At 38.7% G+C, this 21,751-nt stretch overlaps 1 protein-coding gene across 5 annotated transcripts in view; it reads right to left on the bottom strand.

The window, feature by feature from the left end:
• The window catches only part of kcnc2 (potassium voltage-gated channel, Shaw-related subfamily, member 2), a 73,459-nt gene extending 54,946 nt beyond the window's left edge, over nucleotides 1-18,513 (bottom strand). For 4 of the 5 annotated variants that reach the window (XM_058773265.1, XM_058773259.1, XM_058773260.1 and 1 more), the window contains exon 1: nucleotides 17,721-18,513. In XM_058773265.1, the coding sequence (XP_058629248.1) occupies nucleotides 17,721-18,275 (555 nt within the window). In that variant the 5' untranslated portion in view covers nucleotides 18,276-18,513. The remainder of the gene's footprint in view (nucleotides 1-17,720) is intronic. The other variant, XM_058773262.1, reaches the window with a different exon arrangement.
• Nucleotides 18,514-21,751: the final 3,238 nt, after the last annotated feature.

The following is a 21,751-nucleotide window of genomic DNA, read 5'->3' as shown; positions in this document are numbered from 1 at the left end:
AGCATTATCTGAAGTCATTCTCATCATAACACTCTCAGACTCGCTCATCACGCTAGGATTACATAAATAGTTTAGGAAACCTAATGGCCAAATAAATCATCCTGATACTTACAATGCAAAATCATCGCAAACATACTGTGAACGTGCAATATTGCACCCAGGCCTCATTAGACGCTGCACTAGAAGTCAAAGTGCTAGACAAAAACAGCCATTATGAATCATATTTATACTGCATCTATTATTAGCCCGTTATTAGTTTAGAAGCGAGACGGTGTGTCAGAAGACAGTAACACAGTGAGGTTAGCAGCTTTATAATCAGAAGAGCATTTGATTTCAGAAACACTTAGTCTGTGTTAATATTTCCCAGAGTAATAACAGCTCTCAGTTATTACTGCCCAACGCAAACTGACCTCAAACGACGGCTCTGGGTGATTCATAACACATATGCATGATGCATTTACAATGATTCTGTTGTAGATTTGAAAATTAAGGAAACGTTATGAACATTATGTGCTTTTTATTTGTCTATTTAGTTCCCCAAGTATATTATATTGGTGCATATAAATGAAAATGATTCAATATTCGCCCTTGTGTTCATTCAGGGTGCAATTTACTTCTTGCATTTTTGAATCTGTGCATCTGAAAATGTGTATTTCAGATCAAATATAGAAATACCCAAATATCATATATCTAGAGCTAAAAATAACACGAAACAGCTTCAGTATCAAAGCTCTGCTAGTAAACAGAAATGTAAAGTGATCTTACAGGATTACATTGAGTAAGTAAACATCGATAAAGTGATACTGAAGCTCTGTAATAAACCCAGCGAGTGTCTGAAATGGACCTCCATAGTGTCTGATATGAAACACTCTAGATGGACAGCATCTCATGTGACACACAAATACAATAGTGTGAAGCACACAGGAGACTCAACTCGACTGACCCCGACAGGTAACATAAATTACATATTTAAACATTTAAAATACATAACTATAAATTATAAAACTAAATAAACAACACCTAAATAAAGAAACCACTAACTACTAAATAAATAAACAACTAAATAACAGCTGATGAACTAAATAAATAAACTATAAATAAAATAAAAACTAAACTAAACGACACAACTACCAAACCAATAACAAAATAAAAATAACAAAATAGACTAACTAAAATAAACTAATATCCAAAATTACAACTAAATGAATAAATAGCTAAAGTAAATAAAAACTACAACTAAAATAAATAACTGAATCAAGTAAACAACAACTAAAAAAAAAAAGTAAACAAATTAACTAAAATTACAACTAAATGGATAAATAACTAAATATACAAAATCAATATTCAACTAAATAGATAACTAAACCACGTAAATATAAAACAATCAAATAAACAACTAACCAAAAATAAATAACTAAATACAACTAAATGACAAAGATGATAAAGAAAGAAAAAAGAAAAAAGACCTAACTACTGATATAAACTCACAGGCAAAACAGCCTTTCTCTAAAAATTACATTCAGTTACATAACTACTTTCTATTTAAGTATTTATATTGAAGTATTTTCTATTTGTATTTAAGCACATTGATATTCATGCTGCTGCATCTTTCCAAGAGCTCTTTGCAATGCATTATGGGACTTCCTTCTCTGTGAAGGATAAATACAATGCAGCCTTAAAATTTGGCCAAAAACAAGGCGCATAATCATAAGAAAAACCATAACACTGCTGCTGACCTTTGTGTCTGGATTGAACTCATGCTGTCTATATAGGCGACTCACTAGGGTTTGACCTCAGAGCTCGAATGTGAACGATGCATTTCAACACAATACATCAGAGATCTGGGTCAGTGCTGTTTTTATTTGAGGTACAGTATCAGTCTACGGGAGCTGTAGTGTCTGTGAGCGGTCACACAGATGGAAAGAGAGCAGGCCAACACTCCCACAGCGACACAAGAAAATCACAGTCTAGACTCCACACCTCATCATTACTAAAGCGCACGCTATACCTTCATTGCCTCACAAATAACTGTAATTATTATTACTCAACAGCAGCTGCGTGAAAATGTCATCTGACAACGCAAACATGAAACGCTTCATGTTAAATCATGATAATAATATTGCTGACTGTAAAGGTCTCGAAATAAACAGATAATTTCATTAAAATAATATATTCAAGATTTTAAAGTAGTTGCATGATGAAATTGTTTTTTTTTTTCTTTCCTTCGATAATACAGATTTAATTTACTAACATTCACAAAGCTTCTTAATTTCATGAACCGTCTCATTTCTTTTTACATATTTAAAAGGTACAATTAAAATAACAAGAAAATAAAATTCTTGTAAAGAAAAATGTTCTTGTAAATGCAAAACCACAATACAGCTGAAAATAAGTATTAGTATATTATTTTCCTAAAATTCTCTTTATTTTACCATAAAATATTACAATACTATTAATTATTGTTTAATATTTTTAATAAAGTTTCCTAAATACTCTTTTAAAGTGAAATATCAGAAATAATTAAATTAAAAAATATTTTAGTAGTAATAGTCATGATAATGACAACAAAATAATTATTAATATTAACAATAACAACAACAACAGTATTGTTTCTTTAATACTCGTATTTATTTTACAGTAAAATTTTACAATAGTAAATTATTTTGTTTAATTTTTGTAGTAATAACAACAACAATTTATATTATTATTATTACTACTACTACTACAGTACTACTACTATTACAGTAGTAATAATAATAATAATAATAATGTTAATAATAATAATAATATTTACTGCTGATGTTGCCAATCACGTATTTTCTCCATCATACAAACATTTTTCATTATCCAATTCATTATCAATTATTTCATTTCATTATTCCACACAGACAAAATCAACAGATTTCTGACAAGATTTCTCACCAAATCTACTGTTCTACTCAGAAATAAGTCGGTTTATGCTACAGTGGGATGCAAAAGCCATTTTCATGCGGCCAACAGCAGGCGTTCAGTTTGATCTAGTTCACTGGTGTCTGACTTCAGTCTTCATTCATTCTGCAGTTGTGAATGAAGGCAGTGAGAGCGTTAGACAGACAGCTTGACTAATAGACGCACTACAGACAGACACAGACTCCTAACAGGCTTCTGAGAGCCATTCAGATGAGGAGACGGTTCCCGCGCGCTGAAGTGACTCCTAATAGAGCGCTAGTTAAACCTGGACTAGCGGCCCGGCTCAACTCGACTCAACAGGATAATTACGGCAGGCGGTGAAGAGGCCTTCACTTAATGGAGTGTATTTACACAAAGCCGGCGAGTGAAGGGCTTTAAATGTCAGCGTTATGACTCAGTCGACATGTAAACCACACTGTATGACAGATACAGTGTCAAAGCGTTTAACCTCGCCCTGCACAAGCTGATATTTCCAAATTACGCTTTCCGAGTGACAGCAAATATAGCAGGATGACACTAGAGATGCTCTTGAAGGTGAAGGTTTTGAGGAGGAACTGTGAAATCTTAATCTGTTTGCCGCGGTTTCACAGCTTTCTGGGAGAAAGACGAGCCGTTCGGAAGCAAAGCAGCGTTGATTCAGTATCTGACAGAAAAGGACACGCGGGTCACTCGGATGAGACGTCCGGATCTCGCTGACTGGATCGGGTTTGTCCCAGTTTGGAGTTTCAGAAGGAGAGGAAGAAACATTATGATCTAGAAGACTGCAGAGAGAAAGGACACGGCGTCCAAAACATCACCAAAAGAATATGAGAAAGGAAGAAAAGGAAAATAGAAAGACACAAAAGAAAAAGGGAGTAAAGACAAAGAATCCTGAAATCTCACAGCTTTTTGTGTTAATTGTGTTAATTATTTTGATTCGGACCAATAGAAAATCACCCAGAACACCTACCTTGGTAACCACATAGCAACACACTAAAAACTGGGGCTACATGAATGACTGAAATAAAACCCAAATCACCATATGGATTCAAATTAATTATTATAAAGTTATTATATTATTTTTCTTAAATACTCAATTGTTTTATTTTACAGTAAAATTTCAGTATTAGTAGTAGTACTACTACTAGTATTAATAATAACCATTAATTATTATTATTATTATTATTATTAATATTGATATCACAAATATTGGCCAAATTATGCAGTGCACAGCAAATCTATACCTTTTTTAAAACATTTGAAATTGCAATTATATTTATCATATTATTATTATTATTATCATCATCATTGATAATAATACGACTATTTTACCATTATTATTATTAATTACTATTATTATCATCATTGTCGTTATTCAGAATAACGATAAAAATACCATTATCATCATCACCATTTTTGGCCAAATTGTACAGTGCTAGAAAACAAGCACAGCAAACCTTTTAAACTGCAATTTAATTTTTATAATAATAATAATAATAATAATAATAATAATAATAATAATAATAAATACATACAATTAGATTAAAAAAAAAAAAAAAAAACAGATCCTAGCAACCACATAGTAACTAGGGCTACATGATATTGAGGAAAAATGCGATAAGCACTGCAGTGACCAAAAACTTTGACTTTTCGTAACTTCACTAAAAGTATTAAAATCATGGGGGCGCGCTTCCGGTACTGAATGGAGTGAACGCATTTTTTATAGCTCTCCACGAGTCTGTAATAACTTCTCTCCAATCACCTTGTAGCCGTTTAAATATTACAAGTTGTTAACTTAACACTCTGAGCAATGCTGTCAAAGCATAAGAAAACGGAAAAAAATCGAATACTGACGATGCGGGAGGCACTGATAATGTTCATGAAGAACCGCCAGCTAGTGCTAGTCGAACTAGCGCTGAAGCAACAGCAGCAAAAGTTCACGAAACCTGTATCAAGTCACTGGAGAAACGGTGTGCCCACCTGGAGGCCGAATGTGAAAAACCTAAGGAAAAAACCTGCGACTTAGAGTCAAGATCTCGACGACAAAACATTCGAATTGTCGGTATAAAAGGTGGCGCTGAAAATGTTAAGCCTACTGAGTTTGTGACAAATCTTCTGGCGAATATGCTGGGCGAGGACAACTTTGACTGTCCAATTCAGATCGACAGGTACACCGTTCGCCACAACCACCAAGAGATGGCCGCTGTTGGGCATTCATTGCCCGAATTCATCACTATTGTTACAATCTTTAAAGATCTAGAGATTGGAACGCAACATTATTATTCAATATTGCTGGGAGAATAGGGATTGTAGAAAAAAAACAGGCAGGAAGAACGCTTAATTCAGTTAAATGTTTTAATTTCTTTAAGCCAGAGCCACTAGACAATGTGTGACATCTTCGGTGTATGCGACGCCACAACTAAACTATACTAACTACAAACAAAAATACAAAAGAGACGCTCACCTCTTACCTAGTGTGTCTAACACTTGTTAACTGCGGGCGGAATGTGTCCTAGGGCGCGCAATACGCTAACCTGTTCCTCATTTCCCCCAATCAAAGAAAGAACAGTAATTCTTATCAACACTCCACTCAGAGTCGCGATAACACAGCAACAAGTATTAAGCTCACACATCCACAACCCAAAAAAAAAAAAACTACGAACTCCAAAACAGACTTTAACTCAAAACACCTGAACACACACACTGAGCTACTCAGCGTGACACGCCGGGAGATCTTTAAACAGCAGGGTGACTTCGGATTGGCTGCAGAGACGACGCCCTTAATGATGATTGACAGCCGTCTCCTCCATCCAGCAGAGACCTAAGAGCAATGATGACAGACTAGAGAACAGATTGATGGAAATAAGAGGAAAGAAACAAAAAACACACGCGGCACGTAACAACTATCAAGTGAAAGAATGAATTTTGCGCCTGGCAAGATCGAAACCTCTCCAACACGATGGAAAAACGCTATGTATTTTTCCAGACCTCGCCGCTGACGTTTTGAAACAGAGACAGAAGTTCGACAACATACGAAAGAAATGCTGGGAGCATGAAGTGAGATGCGGATTTCGTTTTCCTTCCAAGTTCATCGTGACCGTGAAGGATAAAGAAACGGAAGACCTTTGACTCTCCCGAGGTTGCATGGGATGCAGTTTTGGGGGGGAAGGGGGGAGGGAGCGGGTGTCTGTGCCGATTCTCAAGGTTCGGAATGTTCATGGGAAGGTTACCTTTTTTGAGTTGGAAGGTTTAATGTGCAGCTTTTATTTAAAAGGTCAGGCAGAAAATATTTTATTTTACATACCGAGTAACGGAGTGAAGGTTCGCGGTGGCGGTACACTGAATTTATTAAGCTGGAACGTACGTGGACTTAACAGTCCAGTCAAAAGAGGAAAGGTCTATGCACATCTTAAAAAAAACTGGGTGCGGAAATAGATTTTCTCCAAGAAACGCATATTAAAAAGACTACAGTTTAGCATTAAAGCTCCGTGGATGTCTCAAGTCTACCAGTCAAATTTCTCCACCAAAGCTAGAGGAGTAGCAATTATTATTAAAAAGTCTGTCCCCTTTATACTTAAGCAAACTGTTAAGGATAAGAATGGCAGGTATTTGGTCATGTGTGGGGAGATAAATTCATTACCCATCACTTTAGTGAATGCGTATGGTCCTAACTTTGACGATCCTTTATTTTTTGAGAATGTCTTCAAGATCATACCAGACTTTATGCATTCACAAGTCATCTTGGCTGGTGATTACAATTGTGTGTTAAATAGAGGAAATTATTCCTGGAAATTTGATATGTTATTAAACGATGACAAATTTTGTGAGTATCTTTCCAACAAGTTTACATTGTTCTTAGAAACTAATGATAAAGGAGATGTATCCGATTCGGGTCTTTGGGAGACAATGAAGGCAGTTATCAGAGGTGATATTATAGCATATCAAACAGCTAAGAATAGAGAGAACAAAGTCAAATTGAATGAAATTGACATACAAATGACATATTTGGAGAGTGAATACAGATCAACTAGTTGTGAGACTACTCTTAAGAAAATTGTTGCACTGAGAAGTGAATATAACTGGATTCTTTCTAAGAAAGTGTCGAAACAACTTATGTATATCAGGCAAAGACAGTTTGAAATGGGTGATAAAGCCCAAAAATTACTTGCACGCCAATCAAAGCACTCTCAGGCAACTCGTGCAATACATAAAATAAAATTGAATAATGGGACGATAATTGTTAACCCTAGGAAATTAATCATTGCTTTGCTGATATCTATAAAAGAAGTCTATGAATCAAAATGTAAAAAGCCAAGAGGCAACAGAAGAATTTCTTTCTCAATTGGATCTTCCCATTCTTCGCACTGACGCAAAACAATCCTTAGATAAAGAAATTACACTAGAAGAAATAAATGAAGTAAAATCACAGTTACCTAATAACAAATCTTCGGGTCCGGGTGGCTTTAGTGCCGAATTCTATAAAAAAATCCAAGAATAATCTTGTACCTATAATTCAAAGATTGATTAAAAGTGCAACAACACAAAATAAATTTCCACCAACAATGTACGAAGCGAGTACTAATTCCAAAACCGGGGCGGGACAAGCTGCAGATGTCTTCCTATCGTCCAATCTCTCTCATTTCCACTGAATCTAAGATTATAACTAAAATTCTTGCAAACAGACTGAAAAAGAATGACTGAAATTATTTTAATTTGAGACGGCTGTTTAACAATTTATAACAAGAAAAACATAAAAGACGTGTTATTTCATTAGATGCTCAATGAGCCTTCGACCAATTAAGAGAGGAAATACATGATTGCTGTTCTAAAGAAATTTGGATTGAGTTCAGAATTTATTAAATGGATTGAAATGATCTATGCACATCCAGTAGCTTCTGTTATTCCGAACCAAGACATTTCAAATCCATTTCAGTTATCTTGAGGTACACGTCAGGGACGCCCTTTGTCTCCTATTTCAAATGGAACCATTAGCAGCCAGTATCAGACACCATCCTAACATAGCACCTATAATGATAGAGGACAGACCCCAACACCTTTCGTTGTGTGCGGATGACATTCTCCTGTATGTTTCCAACCCTGAAATGTCTATTCCACCATTACTTGAGCTTATTAAAAAATTTGGCAGTCTTTCTGGATTCACGATAAATTGGGGAAAAAGTGAATCAATGCCAGTCTCTGATGATTTAGATAAAAAATATTTTGCCAGCACAAAATTTTAAATTGCAAATCACTCCTTTAAATATTTAGGTATAATAAATCACCAAAAAACCTTAAATGTTATTAAAATTGAATTGGAAAAAGAAAGTTGACCAGCTTAAAGATTATATCATTTTATGGGAATACACTCCCCATGGCCATGGTAGGCAGGATTAACGCTATAAAAAAATGGTGGCACTTCCAAGATTTTTGTATGCATTTCAATCTATTCCTTTCTTTCTATTCTATTCCTTAATTATTTTAAACTGCTAGAATCTATTATAAGCGGCTTCATTTGGGAAAACAAGACAAGGTATATTTGAAAATTCCAGATTTATATCTGGATACACCAATCTGTAATAATCATGTTTTCCCTCCGGGGTTACACGATAAGATCTTTTTTCAATGGAAACATATGGGTATAGTAACAATACATGATCTTTATAGGGAAGGTACATTTAGTTCCTTTGAACAACTAAAATAATACTATGCTCTTGTTCCTGCTCATTTTTTCCATTATTTGTCAGAGACTTCGTTAGGAAGCACATTTCAGACTTTGAAGTTTTGAATTTAAATCCAACTTTAAAGAGTATTGTTAATGTGCACCCTGGTGCGAGTGGTACGGTTTCAAATCTTTACAATTTATTGGTAGAAAAGGTGGACAATAACACTCAGAATATAAAACATGATTGGGAAGAGGAAATGGGTTTTAATATTCATGAAAACATGTGGGATGAGTGCTTGAGAAATGTACATGCATGCTCTGTAAATGCTGGACATAATTTGATTCAGTTCAAGGTAATACATAGGCTTCATTACTCTAAATTAAAACGTCAAATTTAGAGTCCCCACTCTGTAATAAGCGTAAAATGTTAGAGGGCTCCCCGTTTCATTCTTTATGGTCATGTAGTAAAATTCAGCCATTTTGGAAATGTATATTTAAATTTCTTTCTGAAGTGTATTCTGTCGAGCTGGAGCCTGAGTCTTGTATTGGACTTTTAGGTGCAGAGAATGCCTTTTGTAGTAAATATCAAACACAGGCTATTTTGCTCTGCGTGTAGCTTGCAAAAACTTATCTTACAGATCTGGAAACCAATAAGACTGTTCTTACAGGCAGACTGAATATATTGGATTCATCTCTTTTACTCAAACTGTCTGAATATACACTATTTGGATAACTGTTGTTGCCGTCCATCAGGGTAAAAATTTGTATATTTACACTGTTGCTCATGTACAACATTCCTGATTGTAAAGCACTTTAAGTAACTTACTTTTTTTTATTTTTTTATTTTTTTTGGGGGGGGGGATGTTTTAATATAAAGCTTTAATGTTCATGGCTCCCAAGTCATGTACAGTGTTACAGCTAAAGGTGTTTGATGTTGTATTTCCTGTACAGTACCTATTTTTGTGACATTGTGTGTGTGTGTTGTTTCAAGGAAATTAAAAAAGATATAAAATAATAATAATAATTATTATTATTAAAATCATTCAGTTATCACAAGCCACTGCAGTATACATATTGCTATTAGTACGTTTGCAATATTTCAAAAAATCATGTAGCCTTAAATATCAACACACTAAAAACCACCCAGAACATCCTAACAACCACATAGCAACACAGAAGTCAAATACCTACAACAACCTATCAGAGAACAAGAGAAGAGACTGACAAGAATCCTGATAAAATACGAACAAATAAAGAGAGAGACACGAAACGCAGAGACATTGAGCTGATAACCAGAGTGTGTGTTTCATATCTCTGCCCTTGAGCTGTATCAGTATGTGTGTGTGTGTGTGTGTGTGGATTGATGAAGACAGCATCTCATTTTAGCTGTTTGTACACCTGAAGCGAGTTTGAGGAAAGTACACGCTCTTTCTGCTCAAAGTCTTTCTGGTGCCTGTTATTGCTGCAGAGGTACGAGTATGACCTCTCGATAACCTCCCATGAGGCCGAGCGTGCCGAGCGTGACGGGCACGACGTAGTGCTCTATTTTTACTCTGCTTTTGAAGAATAAACTAAAGCAAAGTTACATGTGTGCATGAGAACAGTTGACAGTGACAACAGGAGAAGAGGACGTGTTTAAAGATGAAAGACGTTGGAATAAAACAAGACTGGATCTGAACGGATGGAAATATACACATCAGAAAAAACATCTCTTGATCGAGGGGGGAAAAAAGTTGACAGCATATGAGTTTCCATTATGTGCTAGGGCTTTATCTAACAATACAATAAAATAAAATAAAATAAATCCTGATCTGCATCACCTTTTGAACGGTTGTCTGAGAAGTTGAGCTCATATATATTTCAAATAAAAATAATTATGTCTGTGCTGTAATTTTCCTATAAAAATGTCACTTCACTGAGGAACTGTGGCAACGTCTCCAAGATGCTTCAAGAAACCAACCTGTCTTCAAAGCTACAGTGCGGTTAAAAGTTTTAGGCACTTGTGTAGAAATGCTTGTGTAAGATGAGGATGCTGTCAAAAATAGATTTTCTTTATCAATTATCTTCTATTAACTAAATGAAATCAACATTTGGTGTGAACATCCTTTGTGTTTAAAGCAGCTTTTGCCCTCGGTGCACTTGAGCAGAGTTTCTCAGGGAGATTTGCAGGTAGGTTTCTTGAAGCATCTTGGAGACGTTGTTCTCCACAGTTCTTCTGGATTTATTCTGTCTCAATTTGTTCCGTTTCTTCATGTCACTCCAGACAGACTGATGATGATCAGATCAGATCTCTGTGTGGAGCACTGGCTGCTGTCAGACAAAAATCTCACTGGATTATTACAATTAATGGCTAAATGAATGTTTGGAAATGTAAACTGATATTTCCTACTGACACACTACAGCAAAAGATAGAAATAACTGACTTAAACCATGTTTAGCTGCTGAAAATACTAGTTTTCTAATAAGTTTGGCCACTGTATTTATAAAAAGATTAATGACTTTAGTGTGCAAATGCATCATTTCTCAGTGTTGATCTGGCTGATATAATTGCATTAGAAAGCATAAATGTCAACATGTAGAGATTTTGCTACACCATTGTATATTTGCATGGATTTGAGTGGGTTTACACACACACACACACACACACACACACACACACAGAAACATGAATTAACACAAAAATAGAGAAGTGCAAACAATCACTATCATACGCTTATAAGTCAATCTTTTGCTGAATGCCATAAAATGACTACAAAATTACTCATTCTGCAACAATATTTTGGAAATACCACCTATTCCTGCCTCATTCTTTCACAACATGAAACACTATTAAACACTCAAATCCTTTCATTCGCAGGTTGATGTGCTGTCAAAGCACATCTACTGTAAAAAAAGAAAGTTTTCCTCCATTACTGCTAAAATATTAGTAGAGCGGCTTTGTTTTCAGTGTCATCTAAAGGCAAACGTAGGCGAGTGTGTGTGATACGGGCTGGTTGGAGTCTGTATGTACATTCAGCATCTGTATAACAGCACAAAAACAAAGTCTGATATTTACTCAGCGATTAGAGAAAGCAGTGAGAGTGTGTGTGTGTAATTGGCCCCGGTGGTCTGAACGGCTTCATTAGGCCCGTGTTACTCTTTTGAAGCCATGTACCGGCTCGGCGGAGGACTTGAAAGCAGTTTGTGCAGATACAGGAAAAAGCCAGCCGTGCAATTATCACAACACAAAAGACAGTCGTGCATTTCAGACTGGCCGAAATGAGCTCCCTAATGCATGTGTGCGAGATTCAAACGAGCTCGACATGAAAGCCAGATCCAGCGGTACGTGAAACGTCGGCGGCCTGTTTAGCACGGCACCCTGTGTTGGGCTTAATTTCTCCAGCAAACACATCTCTAGCTCTTGTTCTCTCCAGCGGTTTACACCTACAGCGGTTCGCAGTGTCCTCCCATCAGCCGAGAGAAAGACAGATCTGTAATTACCGTTGTCTCGCACTAAAAATAACACGCAGAGCCTATAAACGGTGCACTTTGAGGAAGATGTTAATGTTGGACTTTGGACTAAAACACTGGTCAGCACGTCACATGCATGCATGTTTGTTTATGTGCATGCAAACTTAAACTATGCAATCAGCCAAAAAATCTACTAATTTAATGCAAAAAAAAAAAAGTACCACTGCGAAACGGAAGGTTTTTCTGGAAGGTGAACATGACCTTCAGCCTCCACATCCTGGTCAAAAAGCCTCCTCAATAGTGTGCCAACTGGGTTTAAACCAACTGCAAACTTGCATTGAATATATTTTGGTGTGAAATGCCCAATTCTGTCATCATTTACTGACTCTTACGTCATTCCAAACCTGTATGAGTTTATCTGGAGTGGGTGGATGAGAGGAGGGGCGTGGGATCAACGTGGGCTGGCGGCGTGTGATGAGGCACAGCTGGACTGAATGAAGCCTCATCACCGCCGCCGTTAAATGCCGAGCGCGCCTCTCCTCGAGAGACCGGTCTCTTCCCCCGTGCATGCACGCTGGTGTCCTCGTGGGTCCAGGAAGGGTGCGTAGAGGGATGTCGCGCCACCGGAGATGTGAGCTGCAGAACCCGCGGTCCGGGAGAAAGCCGCACCCGTGTTACGGCCGTCGGGCCAGGATGCCGGGCCGTTCAAGTCCCGTCAAAGGCTGAGGAAGAGCCACCGCTCAGAAGAATCCGCTGCTCCTCGTAACCGGACCAGAGCGGGAGCGCGTGCGGCCACCGGACTCCGCCCCTTCCCTGGACCCTTCCCCTTCTGAACACTGCCCTCCTTCACGAGCCCCGCAGCACAACGAGGACACCAGATCCCCCCGTTTTGTTGGACACTTCTTCCCCTGGACACTTTATTTTATCAATTTTGTTTAATAAAAGCCTCTCCGAGGCCTGACGCCACACCCACTGTGTCTTGTCGTTGGCTCCTCCCGTCACAATGCATTTTAGATGCACAGTGTCTTCAACATCATCATCACCAACTCAAGGCTTGTTCTCAATGTTGTTTGGACCTCAACGTTCTTCAAAATATCTTCTTTCTGTCCCACAGAACAACAAAAGTCATGCAAGTTTGATTATTATTTTTGGGTGAACTGTTCCTTTAAGTCTCACCCTACATTTTCTTATTTAATGTTCTGTTTCACTCAGACGTGCATCACATTACGGTACAAAAACGGGTATTAAATGCCATTTGATGTTGGAAAACTGAGCTAAGCAACAATCTATAGACATTTTAGATGCACTTATGACTTCATCATCATCACCAACTCAAGGCTTGTTCTCAATGTTGTTTGGACCTCAATGTTCTTCAAAATATCTTTGTGTCAAAGAACAACAAAAACCACACAGGTTTGGATCATTATAAGGTGAACTTTCTACATCTTTTGTTAATTATTCGGTTTCACTCAGACATGTGTCATACAATGGTTCAAAAATGGGTTAGCTTAAAAAAATTAAATAAATTAAAAAAGCCATTTTTGTGTGAACTGCTCCTTTAAGTTCGGAATAATTAGGATTCTTAATGTTTTTGAAAATAGTCTCTTCTGCTCACCAAGACTACATTTATTTGACAAAAATCCAGTAGAAACAGTAAAATTGTGAAATATTATAACAATTTCGAATATCTGTTTTCTATGTGAATATATTGTAAAATGTAATTTATTTCTGTGATGCAAAGCTGAATTTTCGGCATCATTACTCCAGGCTTTAGTGTCACATGATCCTTCAGAAATCATTCTAATTCTCACTATGAAATTTGTAACAATTAACCAAATGAATTTTTACTGTATTTTTGATCCAATATATACAGCCTTGGTGAGCAGAAAAGACTTTAAAATATATATATATCTTATTCTAAAATTTTAACCAGTTTAAATCACATTCTGGTGCAAAAATGGATAGTTAATACAGTGTTTACAAAGACATTTTGCTTCATCTTCATCATCATCATTATATTATCATCATCAACTCAAGGTTTGTTCTCAAAAGATCATGTTTCATTACTGTAATCACACACGGACACTAACATCCCACGAAGACGCCCACAGCTTCAACACACACGAAACTCGACGAGATAATCAGCGCTCGCCGACTGATCTAAAGAAATGACTGACAGCAAAGTTTAAGCTGAAAGACACCGGCTGCCAGCATCAGCGTTCAGATCATCCTTGCCCACATAACACACACACACACACGTTCTCTGTATGACCGTGTTATTCTTCCAGCGTGTGAATCATCCACACACAACAATATGTCAAACACTCGTTTCAAACGGCACCAGAGGAAAGGAGCAGACGCGCACGGCACGCGCAGGGTTCGCGCTCGACTGGATTCCTGAAATCAATCGCCGCTCTGAATGAACACGGGCGGCCGATGAGCGATAAGGTTGCCATGGAAACGGTCTCGGCGCAGCATCCTCAGACGTGCGGCAGTGTTAACCTCTTAAGTGGCAACAGCACGCGTGGCATCAAAACACACACACACGTCAACATGATCACAGCGTCAAACCCTCCGCTGCATAAACAGATGGATGAAACCAGGCTGAAGGCATCATGGGAGCGCAATGATGAAAACTAGGAGCTGCATGGTGAATTCTGGGAAATGTGTGCCGTTTAATAACATACGTGTTATAAGAACATTGAAAGAACCATAATCTGTGAGTCTGTTTGTGCCAAGGTCACAGTTTCTGCTCATTAAAAATGGAGTTAGCAGACTCTTAATTTAGAGAAACAATTAATTATTGATTAGATCAACAAGAGCACAGTGCCCCCTCGTTTGGTCCACCTTTGCAGGTAAAAACATTTTCAATCAACCAACATTGGACCAGTTAACCCATTTCTGATGTGTGCATTCACTGACCACAGACCAGCTGAAGAATTGCCCACCAATAAAGGAAAAGTTCACTCAACATGACAATTGGCTGAAATTTTACTCACCCTCAGGCTGTCCAAGATGTAGATGAGTTTGTTTCTTCATCAGATTTGGAGAAATGTATCATTCCATCACTTGTTCACCAATGGATCCTCTGCAGTGAATGGGTGCCGTCAGAATGAGAGTCCAAACAGCTGATAAAAACATCACAATAATCCACACCGCTCCAGTCCATCAATTAACATCTTGTGAAGCCAAAATCTGCATGTTTGTGAAAAACAGATCCATTATTAATACGTTTTTAACATCAAATCATTGTTTGCCAAAATCTGGGTCTAATCCATAATAACGCTTCCTCCAGTGAAAAAGTCCATCTCCTGTTGTCTCTCACATCAAAACCCAACCACATTTGTTTAAAACTTTTTTTGGCTTGGAAACGGTGTTCAATCTATTCAGATTTCTCTCCTGATTCAGACGAGACGTCTTTTTCCACTGGAGTAAGCAATATGGAGGACTTGTATTTTAGCCTGATGTAACTGATGGTCTGGAGTGGTGTGGATAACTTGTGGATTATTGTGATGTTTTTATCAGCTGTTTGGACTCTGTTTGATTTTGACTGGAGCAAGAGGATTTTTTTTAAAAGTCGGAGCGTCGTGGTTTTCACTTGCTCCAAGAGCGCTTCACCACCGCTCCATCACGAGTACAATTCATGCCAACGGCCCGTAATATAACTGCATACTTAGCAAGAATTCACATGTTAAACATATTTAGCTAGTTTGATGAAGGATCACTCGAATCAAAGAATGTGAAGGCTATGATGACGGCAATGGACATGAGCGGGAAGTTATAGTTCAAGGAATTTGTTTGTTCCTTCTAGATCCTGAATATTTTCAGGTGAAAGCATGATTTAAACAGTCACACATAATTGCTCTCTCAATAATGCATCAAACAAATGTAATCTTACAGTGCTACTTCATCTGTAGCCTATCCGATTTTGAATGAGCAGAAATCTGTAAGAAATGCAGCAATCCGTAGGGCTGATGAAAACTAGTAGTTATTTTCATAAACTAAATTTGCACAGCAAAAAGCAACAATTAGACCTTTTAATGCTGACAATGTTATTAGCTTGTCATGTGATAGGAAAAAAAGTTTGCACACTAGTGTTCCAATAAGCCACTTTCAAACACTCCTGTTATTTTATTTTATTCTTTTAATATACGTTATGAACAGAACTGTGATATTTCAAACATACTTTAGCCGCGGAGCGATGTTTCTGATATCAGTGAGCGCAGAGTGGAGCGGGAGTGGGAAATGGTGAACCCGGAGCAGAGCTGGAGTGGAGTGATTATTAAATATAATCCACTCCAATCACATACTCTGGACGGCACCCATTCACTGCAGAGGATCCATTGCTGAGCAAGTGATGGATGCTACATTTCTCCAAATCTGATGAAGAAACAAACTCATCTACATCTTGGATGGTCTGAGGGTGAGGACATTATAAGCAAATGTTAATTTTGGGGTGAAGTACTCCTTTAATGTGAAGACCACTCTCTTTGGAGTAAACTGTCCTTGTTTCACCAAAATAAAACTAGTATTTTCAAAGAAACAACTTCCATTTCCAATATGATGGTAAAATGTATCAAAAAAAATTGTAACAACAAAAACAAGAATTTTAAACTAAAAAACACTAGTGTGAGCAAAAAAAAAAAGACATTACTCAGAAACCAAAGCAGCACAAAGAAAAAGGTCTTTAAAATTGTATCTGGCTGATCTCTGCAGTGCATCTGAATTTGCCTGCAACAATCTCAATAATTAATCTTTTTCTTTTCCACTGATGTTACCAGCCTCCTCCAACCAATCGTTTAATTAAAATTATTTCAAATGTCGACTAACACAAAATAGCCTCCATTACGCTTCCTCCAAGTTGTGTCACATAAGTGTGGGAGGGCTGCGATTCTTTTCTCTCCCTCGATCAGGCCAAATTTAACCAAGGCTGCTTTAACAGAGGATAAAAATGCCTTCACTGGAGAAGTTTACTGTTCTGGACACCTGTTACCAATGCATATCTTTAGATGAAAAACACTCATGCATGCACGGTCTGTGACGTGTTTGACAAGTCTTGATATGATCTTAATACGTGACACATGCCTCTCCAATACGTATCTAACCATTATGCGCTGGTTTATATGCATGCACAAGCACTTAGCAACACTCACATTTCATCAAGCTTTAACACATTTGGATGAGACTCATCTCTACACTAACACGACTCCAGCACGTTTACTAGCATGCACGGGAATTTAAACACGAAACAGACTTATCTACACGCATGCATGAGTTTTGGCGTTGTATGGAAATGCAAGCGTTTAGAAACGCACTGGTTTAGATGCATGCACAAGCACTTAGTAACACTCACACTTCAAGTTCAATGCATTTTGATGCGTCTCATCACTTCTCCAGCACGTTTACTAGTATGCACGGGAATTTAAACACGAAACAGACTTGTCTAGACGCATGCATGAGTTTTGGCGTTTTTTGGAAACGCACTGGTTTAGATACATGAACAAGCACTTAGTAACACTCACATTTCATCCAGTTTTAACGCATTTTACTAGTATGCACAGGAATTTAAACACGAAACAGACTTGTCTACACGCATGCATGAGTTTTGGCGTTGTTTGGAAGCGCAAGCGCGTAAAGGAGCCGCGCGTAACTGTTTGGCGACTCCGCGCTGCGCTCTTACCCGAGCGGCTCTGGAGGAGTACGGGTCCTCAAACAGGTTCCAGATGACCGGCTGCCACTTCCTCCACCTGCTGCCGGTACCGTCCGCGGACACCACGTCCTCGATGCCAAGCCGCTTGCCGTACTCGTCGTCCTCGTCGTTGTCCACGTTCATCTCGAACACCTCCAGCGCCTCCTCGGCATCCCGGTGCTGTCGGTAGGTCATCCAGCAGCACGGCTCCACGTCCGTTTCATCGATGCCCCAGAAGGACAGCTCCTCCTCGAACAGCGGCCCGCACACGTCCGCCGGGCAGTGCAGCTTACCGGTCCGGTAGTAGTTGAGAACGTAGGCGAAGACACCTGGGTGCCGGTCGAAGAAATACTCGTTGCTGCGCGCGTTGTACTCGATGAAGCCCGGGACTTGTTGCAGCTGGTCCAAAACCGACTCGAGGTCCGACTCGGAGGCGAGCAGGGCCAGACGCGTGCCCGGCAGGGTCTTCAACGTGGTCCGGTAGGTTTCGTGCCTCGTGCCCCCAACGTTGAGGATCACCCTCTCGTGGTCGTCGAACTTGCCCATCTCTCAGAGTGAGACATGACGCGAGGGGAGTAACGTTACTCTACGGTGCTGCTGTGGCGAAGCTGGAGTACTCCAATAGTTCACGAACAGCCTCATTGAAGTGAAGGATCGAACCGAACGCTTCGCTTTATTCGCGGCGAGCGCGACAAACCCAGCGCGCGCGGACAGGTGAAAGAAAGCAGCAGCTCTTCCTTCTATCGGTCCATCATCATCACCTGCGGCTCGCGCTTCGGCGCAACAAGAGCACGCTCGCTTTCTCGCTCGCTCTCACTCTCTCACTCACTCACTCACGGACACACCCTTTCTCATCAGTGGCATTCGACATCAATATATTCATATAAATATGATGTCATATGCAGGGTTGGATAAATATACATCAAAATGTATTTTAAAATAAAATGCCAAATACCTTAATTTTAAGCTTATCAAAATAAACTACAAAATACAGCAGCCACACCATGTATCAAAATAAACTACTGTATTTTTGTATTTTAAAAGTACTTTGACAAGGGAGCATGAAATTTCCATCAATTGGCCTATTTCATCTATCTCTTCACCATTACATTGATTCAGTTGATTAAGTAAATGTTTGATAGCAACAGCTTTTCTCTGCCCAAGTCATGCCATAAATCTGACAGTTAACAGATCAAATATTCACACATGCCTGTGATCTCCCAGATCAAGGTTAGTTTTAAAGTAACCAACAGTTTGATGTTTAACAGTTTGTGAATGACTCAATTGTATCCTAATTTAGTTACTTGAAGTGCCAACTGACTCAATGACAAACAAGTCATTCATAAGACGACAACTGTATTCATAGCAACTAGTTTCTAACTAATTAAATTTGATTGTTAATCATGAATATAATAATATATTATGTGGCAGGCAGTCATTCATGCAATGGAATGCAAAATCATGACCCTACTTAACCGCTACAACCCGAATTCCGGAAATGTTGGGATGTTCTTTAAATTTGAATAAAATGAAAACTAAAAGACTTTCAAATCACATGAGCCAATATTTTATTCACAATAGAGCACAGAAAACATAAATGTTTAAATGGAGAAATTTTACCCTTTTATCCAATAAATGAGCTCATTTCAAATGTGATGCCTGCTACAGGTCTCAAAAAAGTTGGCACGGGGGCAACAAAGAGCTGAAAAAGCAAAAAATTTTAAAAGATTCAGCTGGGAGAACATCTAGCAACTAATTAATTAATTGACATCAGGTCTGTAACATGATTAGCTATAAAAGGGATGTCTTGGGGCCTGTTTACACCTGGTCACTTCATGCGTTTTCTCTGATCAGATATCTATCTGATTTGTTAAAACATTTCCAGTTACACTTGGCCACATAAATGTGTCGTCGCAAAACAGATATAAATCAGTTCTTCAATTCCCAAGTTATATGCAAATTTAAGTTCACATCAATGAAAGCAATACATAGGCGCTGCATTTTATTATATGAGAGACCGCAACAGGAGAGAGCGCGGCATCAGCACTGGAAAGATAGGTTAGTCTCACTACTTTTAATGAAGATGATTGTGTGTTGAGTGTCTGCGACTTACTTTCAGTTTCATTCGCGGCAGTTCGTGTCGGCTTGCTGAAGAGATACTCCGATACTGATCCGCGGTGACGCTTGTTGCATTAGCGCTGTCATATCTGACTATAACATGCCATATAGCCTATAAAACGCTCTCACACGTTTATTATGTTAATGTTTTGGGAGGAGTAAAATTAGCATATGTGGTTTCAACAACCAGATGCATTTACACTTGTCCAGTTTCGTCTGGAATGCGGCCCAGACCACCTCCTGAAGTGGTTTGAGCGATCGGATTTAAATCAGTCTCGAAAGCATTTCGGAGGGAATTTTCACACGGTCTTTTCAGGATCGGATAGCTATCCGATCAGAAAAAAAAAAATGCATGAAGTGACCAAGTGTAAACAGCCCCTTAGAGAGGCAGAGTCTCTCAGAAGTAAAGATGGGCAGAGGCTCTCCAATCTGTGAAAGAGTGCGTAAAAAGATTGTGGAATAGGCTACTTTAAAAACAACCTTTTTCAATGTCAAATTGCAAAGGCTGTGCAAATCTCATCTACAGTGCATAACATCATCAATAGATTCAGAGAAACTGGAGAAATCTCTGTGCGCAAGGGACAAGGCCGAAGACTATTGTTGGATGCCCCTGGTCTTCGGGCCCTCAGACGACACTGCAACACTCATCGGCATGATTCGGTCACTGACATTACAAAATGGGCCCAGGAATACTTCCAGAAACCACTGTTGATAAACAAAATCCGCCGTGCCATCTGCAGATGCCAACTAAAGCTCGATCATGCAAAAAGGAAGCCATGTGTGAACATGGTCCAGAAGCGCCGTCGTGTCCTGTGGGCCAAGGCTCATTTAAAATGGACTGTTTCAAAGTGGAAAAGTGTTCTATGGTCAGACGAGTCCAAATTTGACATTCTTGTTGGAAATCACAGACGCAGTATCCTCCGGGCTAAAGAGGAGGGAGACCTTTCAGTGTGTTATCAGCGTTCAGTTCAAAAGCCAGCATCTCTGATGGTATGGGGGTGCATAAGTGCATACGGTATGGGCAGTTGGAAGGCACCATGAATGCTGAAAGGTATATAAAGGTTTTAGAGCAACATATGCTCCCCTCCAGACGACGTGTATTTCAGGGCGGGCCTTGTGCATTTCAGCAGGACAATGCAAAACCACATACTGCAGCTATTACAACAGCATGGTAGTAGAAGAGATTGGGTACTGAATTGGCCTGCCTGCAGTAGCTTAGCGCAGTATCTTATTTTTAACGTGATGATAATGGACGCGTTCACTTGTAACATTAATGTGCGAGACCTCCAGTGTCATTCGCTTTCAGTTATTTTTAGCTGTAGAAAACATCTCCTTATGCTGTTTATACGGCAAACAGACATTTCTTATCCATTATATTTTAATGTAATTCATTTAATCCTAATTATAAACAAACAATCTGGTTTGTAGCGCAAATAGTTTTACGCACTGATTCTTCTATACCAGTGAATAAACCGGAGGTCTCGCACATTCACGGAAAACAGCTTACTTTCGGTTGCTAAATAAGGATAGTGGATAAAAAGGATAGTGTATGGGCAATGTATATACTAAGAAGAAACTAGATGTAATCAAAGTGAGTAATGCTGCTAAGTAGAAACATCCCATTTAAAGGTGGATGGGGTTTTCTAAACGGTGCAAAACAGGTTTTGGTTTATCTAGGGCAGAGAGCGAATCACCGCCGGACTGAACCTAATGGAGTGATTCATCATGTCTGACTAACATGCGCTCATTACAGTATCCAGGGGTCTTTCCCACAAAAACAGAAACCAGCCACCGATTCGCTCACAAACCGCTGCTGTAGCCCAGCAGTTAAAGACCTCAAAGATTGCAGGTTCAAATCCCATGAGCATAATGATTCATGTTAAGTGTGCACTTATGTCCCATTA

Source organism: Onychostoma macrolepis, chromosome 04 (genome assembly GCF_012432095.1).
Source record: "Onychostoma macrolepis isolate SWU-2019 chromosome 04, ASM1243209v1, whole genome shotgun sequence".
Classification (NCBI taxonomy): Eukaryota; Metazoa; Chordata; class Actinopteri; order Cypriniformes; family Cyprinidae; genus Onychostoma; species Onychostoma macrolepis.
Note: the sequence above shows the minus strand (reverse complement) of the source record. Positions and strands in the feature narration are given on the sequence as shown.